The 15,038-nt window shown below is 43.1% G+C and overlaps 1 protein-coding gene across 1 annotated transcript in view; it reads right to left on the minus strand.

The window, feature by feature from the left end:
* The window catches only part of LOC126486327 (C-factor-like), a 94,585-nt gene that overhangs the window by 24,738 nt on the left and 54,809 nt on the right, over positions 1 to 15,038 (minus strand). The window contains exon 3 of the mRNA XM_050108941.1: positions 11,049 to 11,239. Coding sequence (XP_049964898.1) covers positions 11,049 to 11,239 — 191 coding nt within the window. The remainder of the gene's footprint in view (positions 1 to 11,048; positions 11,240 to 15,038) is intronic.

Below are 15,038 nucleotides of genomic sequence, written 5' to 3' on the forward strand. Positions count from 1 at the left end.
GCCTACCCAAGTTTAGACGATGCCACCGAAATGCAGGCCACCACCGGTCACAGGGCACCTGTAGAACCACAGCCAATGGCACAGCAACGTCTCACTGAGCAGCCTTGCCCACCAGGAAACCAAGCAGCTACTGGCCATCCAGATGCAGCAGTTACTCCGAAACAACAGCCACAACATAAACCTGATACAGACGAAAAGTGTGGTTCCATTTGGACCAACTGGACATTCACAGTTCATGTCAGTAACAACATTCTTCTTTCCTCTTTGTCTTTTTTTTCTCCCTTGTGGGGTTATGGTGTAGGACCCCAGCTTGCTGGTCGCTCCACATAAACCAGTCAGCAATGTCGCAAATGGCCAATGCCAGAAGACCGTGCTCTCCAGTGATCAGTCGGCCTCCAGCTACCTCGGTGCAAGCATCGGAATGTGTGCGGTTGTCGGAAGCATGCTACCTGTAGTAACCGTGTTAATACTGTTGTCAATCAGCTTGTATTGTAGACGATCGAGGAAGTAAAGTATCAGTGCCCTAAAGAGAAGTGTACAGTTAATAAATACATATAAGTGTTTAGGATATGGCAAAGAGAGCAACACTTAAAACACTTCCCTGAGGAACACCATTCTCCTGCTCAATACGGTCTCACAGCACATCACTGACTCAAGACCTAAAAATGCACTTAGACAGGAAGGACCATATGAAAATGTGGAGGTGGCCACAAAAGCCTCATTGATGGAGTTACACCAGAATACTGTGTCTCCAAGTAGTGTCGTATGCCTTACTGATATTAAAGAATACATCAAAACAGTGATATTTACATAGAAGAACCTGCTGAATATCCTCTTCTAGTAGGGTCAGGTTGTCAATAGTGGACCGAAATCCCCAGAATCTACACTGAAAGTGGCTAAGGAGTTGCCTCGTCTCTAACAACCAGACCAGATGATGGCTAACAATGCATTCCAGGATCTTTCCTACATGGCTCATTAAGGCAATGCTCACATAACTACTGGGACATGTGTGGTCCTTTCTTGGTTTGAGGAGAGGTACCACAACTGCCTCTCCCCACGAGCTGGGGAAGTTACCTGTCTGCCATATGAGATTAAAACCCTTGAGGAGGATTTCCTTTGATGCTGCTGGCAAATATCAAAGCCTATGATACCAGATTTGGTCATGATCACGTGCAGTATCACAAGTCCCAGATAGTGATGATTCCAGCTCCCACATGGAAGAAGGGTAGTTGTAAGACTCATAATTTGATCCAAAGTCCAACTTGGCCCTCGCTGCAGTCGCATGGTAGTAGTAATGCTCCACAATCATTTGAGTAATGTCTCTGGGCATTATTTGGAGACACCCCTGTTCAGCACTTCTGCTATTGGAAAATGACTGTGTTTATCTGAAATCCACAGGATGGCTTAACATACGTTTATAGAACAATGGTATCAGAAATCCGCAGGATGGCTTACCATACTTTTATAGAACAATGGAACAGTTGATTAAGTCTGGGAACGCTTGCCATGACCTTTTCTTGCTCTCCTCAATTATGCATCAAGCCTTGATTCTCACAACTCAGAAGGCTGTGAGGTTGTCTGCTATTGAGCGGCATTTAAAACATCAAAGAGCCACACGCCTGTCCCAGATTGCTGAACACCACACATCTGTCCACCAAGGTACAGGTCTATTCCTAAGATGACCTGAGGGCTCTGGGATCAATAGGTCAGCAGCATGATATATCACATGTGTGATGTAGTCCACTCATTCCTAGACATGGTGTTCAAACATAGCCAGCTGGCTCAACAGCATCCAGTTAGCCCTGGTGATCATCCATTTCAGAGGCTTCTGTTCAAGCAATCTTCCATCCAGCAGGTGGATCCACAGTGGGAAATGGTCACTGGAATGATGGTCTTCAGTTGCTTCACAATGTGCTGAGTCTGCAAGGGCTGGAGAACAGAAAAAGAGGTCAATGGCTGAGGACGACTCAGTAGATCTGAGAAATGATTGGGACTGTCCGTGTTAAGGATGCACATCTCCTGAGAAATCATGTTCTCGAAGACTTGACCCCAGGGGCAAGTTTAGTTTCAGCCGCATAATACATTAAGAGCACCGAAATCATGCAGTAGGAGAAAGAGTGGGGGAGTTGTTCAATAAGGCCTGTGAGAGACTCAGAGTCTATCGCATCCTTTGGAGGTAAGTACAGGGAGCAGTGGATTTCAGTGTACCTGCAATGCCTTCCAAACCTTTATGAATATAAAAATGTGAAACCTTCTGAAAATTGCCCTGTTTCCACTTTACAATCAAAAACACATTCTGACCACCACTGTGTATTCTGTTAGAAGTGACCCACATGAACTCCAATGGCTACTGCTTGTAGGTCAGAACCCAAGGAGAGAGCAAAAGAATGGTGTATGTTATTGATAAACTCAGCAGCACCTACCTTGGTTCTTTCCCCAGTCAGGTCATCCGTTTGATGGAGGGTATAGCCAGGTAGCAAAGTGGCTTTGAAATGTGTTTCCTGTAAACACAAGCACAGGGGTTGTACCTGTGGCATGAGTTTAAGTTCATCTACATGAGTCCTGAACCCCTTCTTGTTCCACCGTAGTATTGGAGCCATTTATCAGAGGGGTTGCACTTTTATCCCATATTTCCGCCAGGTTGGGGAGCCCACTATGGGTGGAAGTTCAACCTTGGGGCAAGATGGTTGCCCTGGGCTGACATTGAATTCCATCGTCTTTGTAGTAGGGCAGCAGAACCATCATGTCAAATGACATTGACATGGTCTCATGGTCTACTGCCTGTCTTCACCTGTGGTGGAAGCTTCCCATCTGTTTTCTTGGCCTGAGAGGGCTTTGTGGGAACTGCTGCAGAAGCAGAAGTGGCAGTGCTAGGATTTTTTACAAGACTCTGCCTCTGGAGGTACTGGGAGCTCCACAGTGGTGACAATTGTGGCTTTCTCAGGGGGGGAAGGGGGGGGGGGGGTGATACTGATGACAATCTCCGTTCTCCATTTGTGTAGATGCATTCACTGTTGAAATAGACTTCTTAAGAGCCAAAGCTAAAGATGTAGTGAATGTAGAAGGTTGCATGGTCTTATACATCTTGTTGGCCTCACCATACAGGATGCCTTTTGGCGTTTTAATTTCCTGTACCTTCCTTTCTTCAAGGAAGATACTGCAGTCCCTACTCCAGACAGCATGATCCCCAGTGCAACTTACACACTTTGGAGGCAAGGAGCAATCAACTCTGTCACGGGCGACCTTGCCTCATTTGCCCCAATTGGCTTCACCCTCACATCCTAAGATGGTATGCCCAAAGCACTGGCATTTAAAACAGTGCATTGGTTTGACGAAAGAGACTGTACATTAAGAAAACCTGTCTTGATATGCTCCAAGAGTTTTGTGCTACTGAAGATTAGGATAAAGGGGTTGGATAATACTATGCCCCCATCCACCCTTTTCAATATATTTTGCACATGGACAATCCCTTCTTGACCCCCCACCACCACCACTCATCTTCCAGTTCCTTCTTGGGAATATCTACCAGATCTCTATGTGACACAACGCTTTTATCATCGTTTATTGACTAATAAAGTCATCAGAAGATAGAAAAAAATTGCAAAATGATTTAGAATAGATATCTGTATGGTGCAAAAAGTGGCAGTTGACCATGAATAATGAAAAGTGTGAGGTCATCCAAATGAGTGCTAAAAGGAATATGTTAAACTTTGGTCACGCAATAAATCAGTCAGATCTAAAGGCTGAAAAGTCAACTAAATACCTAGGAATTACAATTACACACAATTTAGATTGGAAGGAACACATAGAAATTGTTGTGAGGAAGGCTAACCAAAGACTGCGTTTTATTGGCAGGAGACTTAGAAAATATAACAGATCTACTAAGAAGAGTGCCTTCACTACACTTGTCCATCCTCTTTTAGAATACTGCTGCGCAGTATGGGAGCCTTACCAGATAGGATTGACAGAGTACATCAAAGAATTTCAAAGAAGGGTAGCAGGTTTGGTATTATCACGAAATATGGGAGAGAGTGTCACTGAAATGACACAGGATCTGGGGTGAACATCATTAAAACAAAAGCATTTTTTGTTGCGATGGAATCTTCTCATGAAATTCCAATCACCAACTTTCCCCTCCGAATGCAAAAATATTTTATTGACACCGACCTACATAGGGAGAAATGATCACCACCATAAAATAAGGGAAATCAGAGTTCATACAGAAAGATAAAGGTGTTAATTCTTTCTGTGCGCTATACGAAATTGGAATAATAGAGAATTGTGAAGGTGGATCGATGAACCCTCTGCCAGGCACTTAAATGTGATTTGCAGAGTATCCATATAGATGTAGATGTAGCTCAAGGTGTTGTGGAGTTCCATTTCTGTGACATATTCCCCAACATATTTAGCTTTAAACAGATTTGTCACTTGTTGGAAACTAGCAGTTTCATCCAAGAGTGTACCATTACACAATTGCTTGATGGATTTCAGTGTAGCTGTGATGTCTTCCAAACCTTTTTGAATATAAAAATGTGGAATCTTCTGAAAACTGCCCTCATTCCATTTCATAATCAAAAACACATTCTGACCTGCAGAATGCATTCTGTTACTATTCATGGACATATTATGTGTAATCCCTGAATCTGGAGCGCTGTCTATGTGGGCCCTCTTATTTGATTGAGTGTTAGCACCTGCTAGTGGCCTACCATTCCAGTGGGAGGAGAAGAACAAAACTTTGAGAGTTCCATTCCAGTCCCACAAGCAGCTTGGGAAATAAGGGTCCACTCAGACAGAACCCAGAATGCCTAAGAAAGCCTTACACAACTGAGGTGTGGCAGGTTCCCCAGAGGTTGCACGCTAGTGATTGTTCCACTGCAACAGCAATGCATCTCGTCGGCATGCAGCACACCTTGAAATTGAGTTTTTATAATATATATAGAGGTTTTTATCACCCTCATGATCTGGCAGTCAAGCCAAGATCCCCATAGTCTGTTAAACCCCTGCCACACCATACTGTGATCACTGAAACATGCCCAGAGCTTATGTTAACAGGACAGGAATACAAAACTGCAAAGAATGATGTGGACATTAACAGTCCCTTGTTTACCAAACTGAAATAAACATTCCAGCAAAATCTGGCTAGAGAAGTGGGGATAGTGCATTGAACCTGTAGAATGTGAACACAGAATAGAATGTACTGAGAGCAGTTTAAAGGAAATAACAAGAAAGGTAGCAGAGATTGGTTATCAGACCCATGTTAAAAGTACTGGAAGGACTGTTTTAATAGAGATTACAGAACTTGCCCCATTCATTTAAAGAAGAAACTTGAACAATCTAAAAAGATTGAGGATTTAAAGAAATTAATTTGCCATCATCCAGAACTATAATAGGAAATGTGAATGAGTGGTGGGAAGAGTTCTGCCAGGTAAGTGTAAGTCAATTGTCAAATAAGTTTTCTTACTTGAAGAATGAAATGTATCTGCCTATTTAGTTGATCAATAAATGGTACATAATATAGCTTCCAAAGTCGCCTATGTTGTGAGTCAGTTATAATTCAGACCTGCCAATCAGTCCAAATAACCATGCTTTTGTTCTACTTCACTTTCTTTCCTTTGCAGTGTCTTCACTGCCAGAGGCTGCATGAGAGCTGTAATCTTTGTTAAATCTACATACTAAAAAGAAAATTTCTTCTTTTAATATTAATATATTAAAGCTTCTCTGTACATTGAAAGGTAAATCCCATCAGATATATCTAACACATCCGTATTACAGTTGTTTGATTGATTACATGATATTTTATCTCGTTACACTTTACAACACGAACACGTTTTGACAGATCAAACACCAGAGAATGAATGTCAGAATATCAGTTTAATTTTTTTGTTTTGCTTCTACATTGCTACTGTTGTTATTGTGTATACCATTCTTCCATGGCTGCGACACAACTCTGGGCCGTGACATCTAAGAACAAGTAGCCCACAGCACGTGGAGACACTAAACTCACCATCCAGTCTTCCAGACATGCTGAGTCCATGTACCTCATATTACCTGTCATAATAATAAAGCATTTCTGCTACAAAATGCTGTCTGAAACTTAACTGTTAATAAAAAAATTATTAAATATCATGATCATCTTTCATCATTTAGAAGGATAGAGAGTGTAACTTATGAGGATGCTTTCCCACCTATGTCAAAGGATAAAAAGAGAATCAAATTTTTAACAGGATAACTAAAAGCTGAAGCTGGAGAATGAGGAGTCTTTAATGCAAAGGAACAAGAAAGATTTTGGGAAGCAATTTAAAGAGAATTATTGGTCTGAAGGAGAGCATCAGAAACTAACAATAGAATTACTGGATATCATACAGCAATAAATGGAACGCTCTGGAAGTATTTTGATTGACACCTAACAAGAGCAATTAATTTACACATACTGATAAGTAGGAGCCATCTAGCATGAGTATCACTCAGTAGAGTGTAGTAGTAGTAGTAGTAGTAGTAGTAGTGTCCACCCATGTACAGGACAAAATTATTGTCATCCCACTGGACATATCACTGGATCACTCAATTTAATTATGCATACATTCAATAAAGTCGGTAGGCATGGCACGGGAGGATACATGTGCTGGTGCCAGTTCAACATGGCAAAGTATCCACAGCAGATTTAAGGGCTGCCACAGACTGACACATTCTCATTTGTCATCCAGCTTTAGTTTACAGCAAGCTCTCTGATGTATCTATTGATGATGATCCTGCACTATGTGGTTTTCTTCTGGGCTGTGGTGTGGACTTTGTTGTTAAATACTGATGATCTTTGGTTAGTGTGCAAATTTCCCAGTCTGCCTAATACTGGACTATAGTCAATCACTGTTCTACCAACCATTGTATTTTCAGTAACTAACTATGACATATGGGTGCGCCGAGACCATCGTTGGTCTCTGAGTGTTTCCCAGTAAAACCTACAAATGGCATTCTCCAACATAGATGTGTAACTTATTCAACAAATTTTCATAGTGCCGAAGTGGCCATGCAGCATCCATGCCAAGACATCTTCTGTTTTGTGTATTTTTTGGAGAATCGGAAACCATTAGTTTCTGTGATTTAACTCTAAAGAAGTTATACTTAATAAAAATCTTCGTTGTTGAAGAAGCAACCTGGCAACAGATTGGAAATGAGAAGTCAAGAGGTAGTTCAGATTTAAATTACATGGAACAAATGGATATCCTTAACAATGTTTGTGAAGAATGTAAATTCACCCAATTCTTCCAATTTACTTAGTAGGTCTACTTGGTTAGAACTAACAGGGTGCTAGTTGAGGACCATTTTTCATAGCTTAGGGTAACAGCAAAGTTGTCCAAATCCTAATGAACATAAAAGGAATAAGCATTTCCAAATATCACCTACATCCTTTTAACAAGAAAGACATACTGACTCTTGAGTTGAACCTCTTTACCCTAATTTCATTCAGATCATCAGAATGACTAGCCTCCTTGAGCCTTTATTCTGGAAGGTTGCTAATAGTCACTGGGAGAGTTTATGGTTGTTATAGGAAACACTGATGCCCCGTAATAAGATAGGGAAATAAGGGTCCACCCTGACATGTCTGAGTAAGTCTTATACAACTGGGATGCAGCAGGTGCCCCAAAGGTTGCCCACTGATCTGCCTCAACAGCCATCCACTCCATTGGCACACAGCACAACTTATGTTTGGGGGCCTTTTTATAGCGGTTTGTAGCTTCCTCATGTCCCAGGCAGTTAAGCTAAGACCCTCACTCCTTGTGATATACAGCATTGCACTGCCACGGCACAGAGTGGTTGCTGAACCATGCATAGACATTACAGTTACAGAGAATTTTCTGTGTTTTTATGATATTGTTAGGAATTCAAGACTCATGAAGAATGCATGAGGAGCAGTAGATGGGAGTTTGTACGAGGGTATCCCAAAAGTAAGATCTCCTATCTTTTTATAAGTGCAGAACTCTGTTTGTGTGGCAGTTGGTCACACTGTTATGAAGAGTGCTTCATGCGCTGTGTGTAAACATGCGCATGCCACACTGATGTGCTCAGTCTTGGCTTGGCAGCCATTGAGAACGGAGCTCTTGTTAGATGTTACCACCAAGTGCGAATTGCGTGCAGTTATTCGGTTTTTGAACACAAAGGGTACTGCGCTGATTGAAATCCATCGCCAATTGACAGAAGTGTATGGCAAGTCATGCATGGATGTCAAAAATGTTCGTAAGTGCTGTAGAGAGTTTGCAACTGGTCACAACAACAGCTTTTTAGGATCGGAAAGGGATATTGTTGGTTAACTTTATGCCCAGCAGGACCACAATTAATGGTGATAGGTACTGTGAGACTCTGAAAACACTCAAATGGGCAATTCAGAACTGGAGAAAAGGAATGTTGAGCAAGGGCGTACACATTCTCCATGACAACACTCACCCACACATCTTTCGGCAAACCGTTGCTCTCCTGCAACAGTTTCAGTTGAACATAATCACCCACCCACCCTACAGTCCTGACTTGGCACCCAGTGACTATCACCTGTTCCCTAGGTTAAAATAACATTTGGCCAGAAAGTGATTCAGCTCCGATGACGAGGTGAAAGAAGAGGTTCATAACTTTCTGAACAGCATGGCGGTGAGCTGTTATGACATGGGCACACAAAAACTGTCACAGCATCTACAAAAATGCATCAACAGAAATGGCGATTATGTCGAAAAATAGCTAAATGTTCAAGCTGTAAATTGATGTAAACCATTGTTGAAATAAATAGATCTATGTACTTATAAAAAATAGGAGACCTTACTTTTGGGATTACCCTTGTAAGAAAGCCTCTTCATAGATAAATTACATATCAGTCTCACATAGGCCACTGAAAAGCTTGCTCCTATATAATGATACATTTTCACTAGCACCTTAGGTGTTCAGCTAACTGCTAAGTTTGATGGGTTCTACTGTGATTTGTGTGGAAAGCTAAGTGTTACATAATGACAACTGCATTTAATTTTGTATGTGCCAATACAGACCTCCATATTAAACATCATTTTTACCACATTATAGGACAGCAAGGATCTTGAACTGCCTCTGGGTGATGACAGAAAATGAGTTGCAGCAGAAGTGATTTATTAATGGCAATCTTAATATCATATTTCCAAGGCAGTTGTGACAAATCCAGATGATGTAGTGTAGCCAGTATCAATTGAGATAGTCAGCATATTATTTATTTTAAACTGTGATGTATAATGGTACTTTACGGGTAAGTAGCATTAACATTGTTTGCCAAAATAATGGTTATTGTTGCCACCAATGAAAAAAATACTTCTATTGACCATCCCAGCTCATGTTATCTAGTTTCAAACTATTTTAATTGTGTCTCTTATTTTAATTTTTAAAAATGTGTTTACCTACTATACTTATCTCAATGTTCTGCCACTGCCAACTTCTAATTCTGCTTCAACTGAATGTGACACCTATGATCCACTGCACATGTGTTAATAAATCATTATACTTAATTGGCGTTCACCAATCTACTCTCAAAGCTTACCTCATATGTTCCTGACATGTTAATGTATTGAATTATTCCATGGAGTAAAAAAAGTGTAGTTCTGTGGCTCACTGACGTGATGCCTACTCAGTGGATAATGTCCCCCTTTCATCTGCTGACCCCTTGCACATATATTAGGAAGTGGGGGGAGTGGGGGGGAAGGGGGGGGGGGAGGGGGCAGGAGGGCAATGTGGCACTGTTGTGCCTCCTAATGGTTATCAATCTTGTTCCATGTTCTCATGATATTATCCCACTACAGCCATTGGGTCTGAAGATTGTACATAGCACTTGCAATTCTTATGTCAGGCTGTCAGAACTACAGACAGAGAGAGCTTTCTTGGACAACACATAAAATAAAGAATTATTTCAGTTACTTTATTCTATGTTTTACCCTATTATTATTATTATTATATATTATGGTGTGGTAGAACCCCATCCTCAACTTGATGCAGAGGCAGTAATAAGTGAAATGTGCCGTTAAGTGCAACACCTGTTTTTACTTAAACTATCTGAACCATCACTCCTTTTTAACCTCCACCCAAAGGCATCATCTTTTTGAAATTGGAGAGCTGAAACTTATTTCTCCAAAGTGCCCATTCCCTGACTCTCATGTTTTTGCTGATTATTTATATGCTTTATCATTAATTTGATCACATTCTTTCTTTTTGTTTTAGTTCTTTATATCAATTTATATCTTGTGATCCCCTCCTAGCTCTCTCTCTCTGCTCAGCAGCCTTTTACTTTACTATTTTGCCTAACCTTTCTTCTGTTCATTTCTTCCACTATTTCTTCTTAATTCTTCCCTCTCCCATCCTCTATTTTCTTTATTTCTGCTATGATTGGCATCCCTCAATTATTCCCCATAGTGTCATCACCGTAATGTGGCTGTGTTTCACCTGTAGTCAGTTCCCTTTGCGCAGTATCTTCCTGGTACATTGAAATGATCATCTAACATTGTTTCCTTCTGTCACCAACTATAAGGCTTCTTGGCTCCTTATAACCATTTACCACCATTTTTCTCGCTTCATCTCATGTCACCAGCTTCCTCCCTTGGTAATGCCACCTGCTTCCTTCCTTGGTACTTCTCACATCATCCTCAACTTTTCCTCAGACCTCTGAGGTTTTTTAAACATTTGACCACAACTCATTTTTCCTTTATTTGTTACTGTTTAATATGCCATTAACAGCAAAATTAATAGCCAAGGAGAATTAGATAAGTTAGGCAGTGGAGAGTTAAAGAAACACCCATTGTCTCTTAAAAGTGACAATTCCAGAAAAGATCTGAATAGGCCATCTAATGGCAATAACAGCTGGAGGGAATGGCAACATGCTGATCACATGCCCCACGGTCATAGGTCACTCCTTGCACAGTCTTATAGGCAGCATCTGGCTAGTAAAAACAAGCCCAATAACTAATCATGAATGTATTTATATTTACATTACATTTAAATGCATAGTTTCACTACATTCATACACAAAGTCTTATTCAAGATTTTATTAATACCTTTGTTAGCATTAGAGGAGCCACAGTGTTAACTGTAAAGTTTTCCATCATCTGTTCATATTTCACTAGGTTTACCCTAGTGAATTTTGATGATACACCAGCATTATTAATTAGGACATTTAGTCCTTCCTCGCCAACAATATCTGCTACAGATTTGCTGAATTCACCATAGCTGTTAAAATCCTTCACATCTGGAAAAAAGGATAAAGTACAAGTAGTTATATATGTCCAAAAATGAAAGCTAATTGAACCAGTTGTACTCACCAAAATGACATTCGGTTGATAATACTATAATATATTTAACAGGATCTCTAGCTTTCAGAATCAAGACAGTCTTCATCTAGATGTAAGTAGGAAATAGGACAATAGGGAAATATCTGGTTAGTTGGGTGATGCAGTAAAAAAGTGATAAATCATTTGAACATTGATATCAATCAGAACGAGTTACATACTCCAGCAGACAGTAAAACAAAGCAGCTCTTGATAAATTATTGGAGGCTGCTTGGAGTCACATTGATTAAGAAGTGGGAAACAATTAATGAAAAAGAAGAAGAAGCAGACAGTAAATACTAGGAGAAATAAAAATTTAAGATTAAAAAAATCATCAGTGGACCTGGGGAACACAATGACGAAATAAAAATAAGAAGAAAGAATGCCACAAATTGTAAGGTGGCTTGTGGAATATTGGGTAGATGTAGAAATGAGAGATTTCAACAACATAACATTCTTAAAAAAATTTTAGAAACTGTAATTTCAAAATATGTAGCTAGAGGATGAGGTGAACATAGGAGTGGTAAAGTAAGTCTGTGACTAGTGACAGGAATGAACAAATCTGCAGTAACAACCTAAAAGCATAATTTATAATATGCAATTTTGATGAAATTATGATGCTAACAACAATCATATCAGTACTGATTATCACATAATAATTGTGTTATAATCTTTAATCACTAATAAATTGTGTGGATACACAAAAGTAGAAACAATAGCGGGTTACATGCTATTAACTCCGTATCTGTCATTCGACTGCCGTGCCGTGACATGCGGCCGGTGCCGTTCATAGCCAGGTGGCGCTCCCGTGCTCGGCCGAGCTGCGGAGCACCTCTATCGCCGTGTTCGCGTACTGACGTAGCGGCACTGTCACAACACTTTTCCCCCCTTGAAAAAAAAACACTCACTTCCTGGAGACACGGACAGTGCGGAGACATCCATGGCCTCTTGGGAGGCCCCGAGAAGATCCCGTGGAGAAACACGAGAGTATGGTCGAAAATGGCCAGGACGGAAACTTGCGCGTGGAACGCGCCTCCTGGACGAGATGAAGGGGGAAAACACCGGAGCAGCATCCATAGGTGTCGTGGACCTGGGGGTGTGCCCCAGCGAGATGGGTCCTGGAGAAGGCGGCATTGCAACTGGGGCCGGTTCTGGCGTACTCGGAAGCGGTAGCAACGTCGGCTGCAGCAACACGCCCGGAAGATTGGCAGCAGCGACAGGACTGGCTTCTCGGGCTGGTGGAGACGAAAGAAGGGGCGGTGGCACCGGTGTGGCCACCACTCGTGGGCGCATCTGGTTGTAATGGCGAACAACCATGCCGTCGTCCGTACGTATTTCACAAAGCCGGCGGCCGCAAAGAGCCTGGACCACCCCTGGAATCCATTTAGGGCGAGATCCATACCCCCGTGCCCACATGTCGGTGCACACCGGGTATTTTCCTGCACTAGGGGACACAGTACAAGGCCTGACAGGGTGAAGCAGGTGCAGTAGAGTGCGCGGTTGGCGGCCATGCAAGAGTTCAGCAGGGCTGCAATCACCCAGAGGCGTGAAGCGATAAGAACTTAGAAATTGCAACAGAGCGTCATCTGTGGAAAAATCACTAAGGAATTTTTTCATCTGGCTTTTGAAGGTGTGGACAAGGCGCTCGACCTCCCCATTCAATTGCGGTTGGAAGGGCGGTGCTGTAACATGATGAATCCCTTGTCCAGTACAAAAATCACAGAAGGCCTGCGAAGAGAACTGAGGGCCATTGTCCGTGACAATCGTGGATGGAAGACCTTCTAGCACAAAGATTTTGGACAAAGCCAGCGTTGTCGCCGCAGTGGTGGGCGACGGACATCGAACAACAAACGGAAACTTCGAGAAGGCGTCAATCAACAGTAGCCAATAAGTGCTGAGGAAGGGGCCGGCAAAGTCAGCGTGCACCCATTCCCACGGCTGCGCTGGATCAGGCCACGGAGAGGGCATAGTACGAGGTGCAGCCAGTTGTTGAGCACACTGACCACACGCAGCGACCATGTGGGCGATGTCCGAATCAATACCGGGCCAATAAACGTGCCTGCGGGCCAGGGACTTAGTCCGAGAAATCCCCCAACGGCCTTCATGCAATAGTTTGAGAACATCATTGTGAAGAGAGGCTGGCACCACGACCTGTCGAGATGCGCCATCCGTGGCCAGAAGAACAACACCCTCACAAACAGACAGACGAAGGCGCAAAGCATGGTAGTTGCGAAGGGGATCCGATGCCCGGGCCTTGGTCCTGTCCGGCCAACCCCGTTGAACAAAACCGATCACCTGACGCAGGACCGGGTCCCGCGCAGTAGCCGACGCGACCTGCGAACCTGTAAGTGGAAAACCCTTGACCGCACGACGTTCTTCCTCTACAATGTGGAAACAGAGTAGTTCATCTCGATCAAAAACCGGGTCGGGGCCCATCGGCAAACGCGACAACGCATCAGCGTTGGCATGCTGGGCCGTGGGGCGATAGTGAATCTCATAGTGAAAACGAGACAAGTATAAGGCCCAACGTTGCAGGCGGTGAGCTGCCTTATCTGGAAGCGACGCTGAGGGGCTGAACAGAGAGACCAGCGGCTTGTGGTCGGTGATGAGGTGAAACTTAGAACCATACAAAAAAACGCTGAACTTTTTTAGAGCATAAATGATAGCGAGCGCCTCCTTTTCGATTTGAGAGTAATGCCATTGGGCATCGTTGAAGGTCTTGGAAGCGTAGGCGATGGGATGTTCCAACCCATCCTCTTACCGATGGGCGAGAACAGCCCCTAGGCCATACTGTGACGCGTCAGTCACCAGAACCAAGTGCTGACCCAGACGGAATGTGGCAAGACAAGGCGCCGACTGTAAATGAGCCTTCAGGCGGACAAAAGCCTGCTCACACTCGTTGGACCAGCAGAAAGGAACGTTTTTGCGTAACAGCTGATGCAGAGGATGAGCCACCGCCACCGTGGAGGGAATGAATTTGTGATAATAAGCAATCTTGCCTAGAAACGCCTGAAGTTCTTTGATCGTAGACGGCCGGGGTAGAGCGGTAATGGCCGCAACGTGCTGTCGTAGAGGACGTATACCCTCACGGGACAAGTGGAAACCAAGATAAACAATGGAGGGTTGGAAGAACTGCGACTTGTCCAGATTGCACTTCAACCCATCCGAATGCAGAACCCGAAACAGTGAACGCAAATTGCGAAGGTGCTCCTCAGCGGAGGCCCCCGTGACAACAATGTCATCCAGGTAGTTGATGCAGCCGGGAACGGAGGCTGTGAGCTGTTCCAAAAACCGCTGAAAAATGGCCGGCGCACTAGCGACGCCAAATGGTAACCGCTGGTACTGATACAACCCACAAGGAGTGTTGATGATGAGAAATTCCTTGGAACACGCATCCAATGGCAACTGATGGTACGCCTCCAATAAATCAAGTTTGGAAAAGAACTGGCCCCCAGCGAGCTTGGTAAATAACTCCTCAGGATGGGGAAGAGGATAAGTGTCAATGAGGCTCTGAGCATTGACAGTGGCTTTAAAATCACCGCACAATCACAGACTCCCATTTGGTTTAGAAACCACCACGATTGGCGATGCCCATTCGCTGGAGGTAACAGGAAGGAGGATCCCTGAAGCTGTTAACCTGTCTATCTCAGCCTTGACAGGCACACGCAATGCCATCGGAATAGGACGTGCCCGGAAAAACTTAGGGCGAGCTGTAGGTTT

This window comes from Schistocerca serialis, chromosome 1 (assembly GCF_023864345.2).
Source record: "Schistocerca serialis cubense isolate TAMUIC-IGC-003099 chromosome 1, iqSchSeri2.2, whole genome shotgun sequence".
In the NCBI taxonomy this organism is placed as follows: Eukaryota; Metazoa; Arthropoda; class Insecta; order Orthoptera; family Acrididae; genus Schistocerca; species Schistocerca serialis.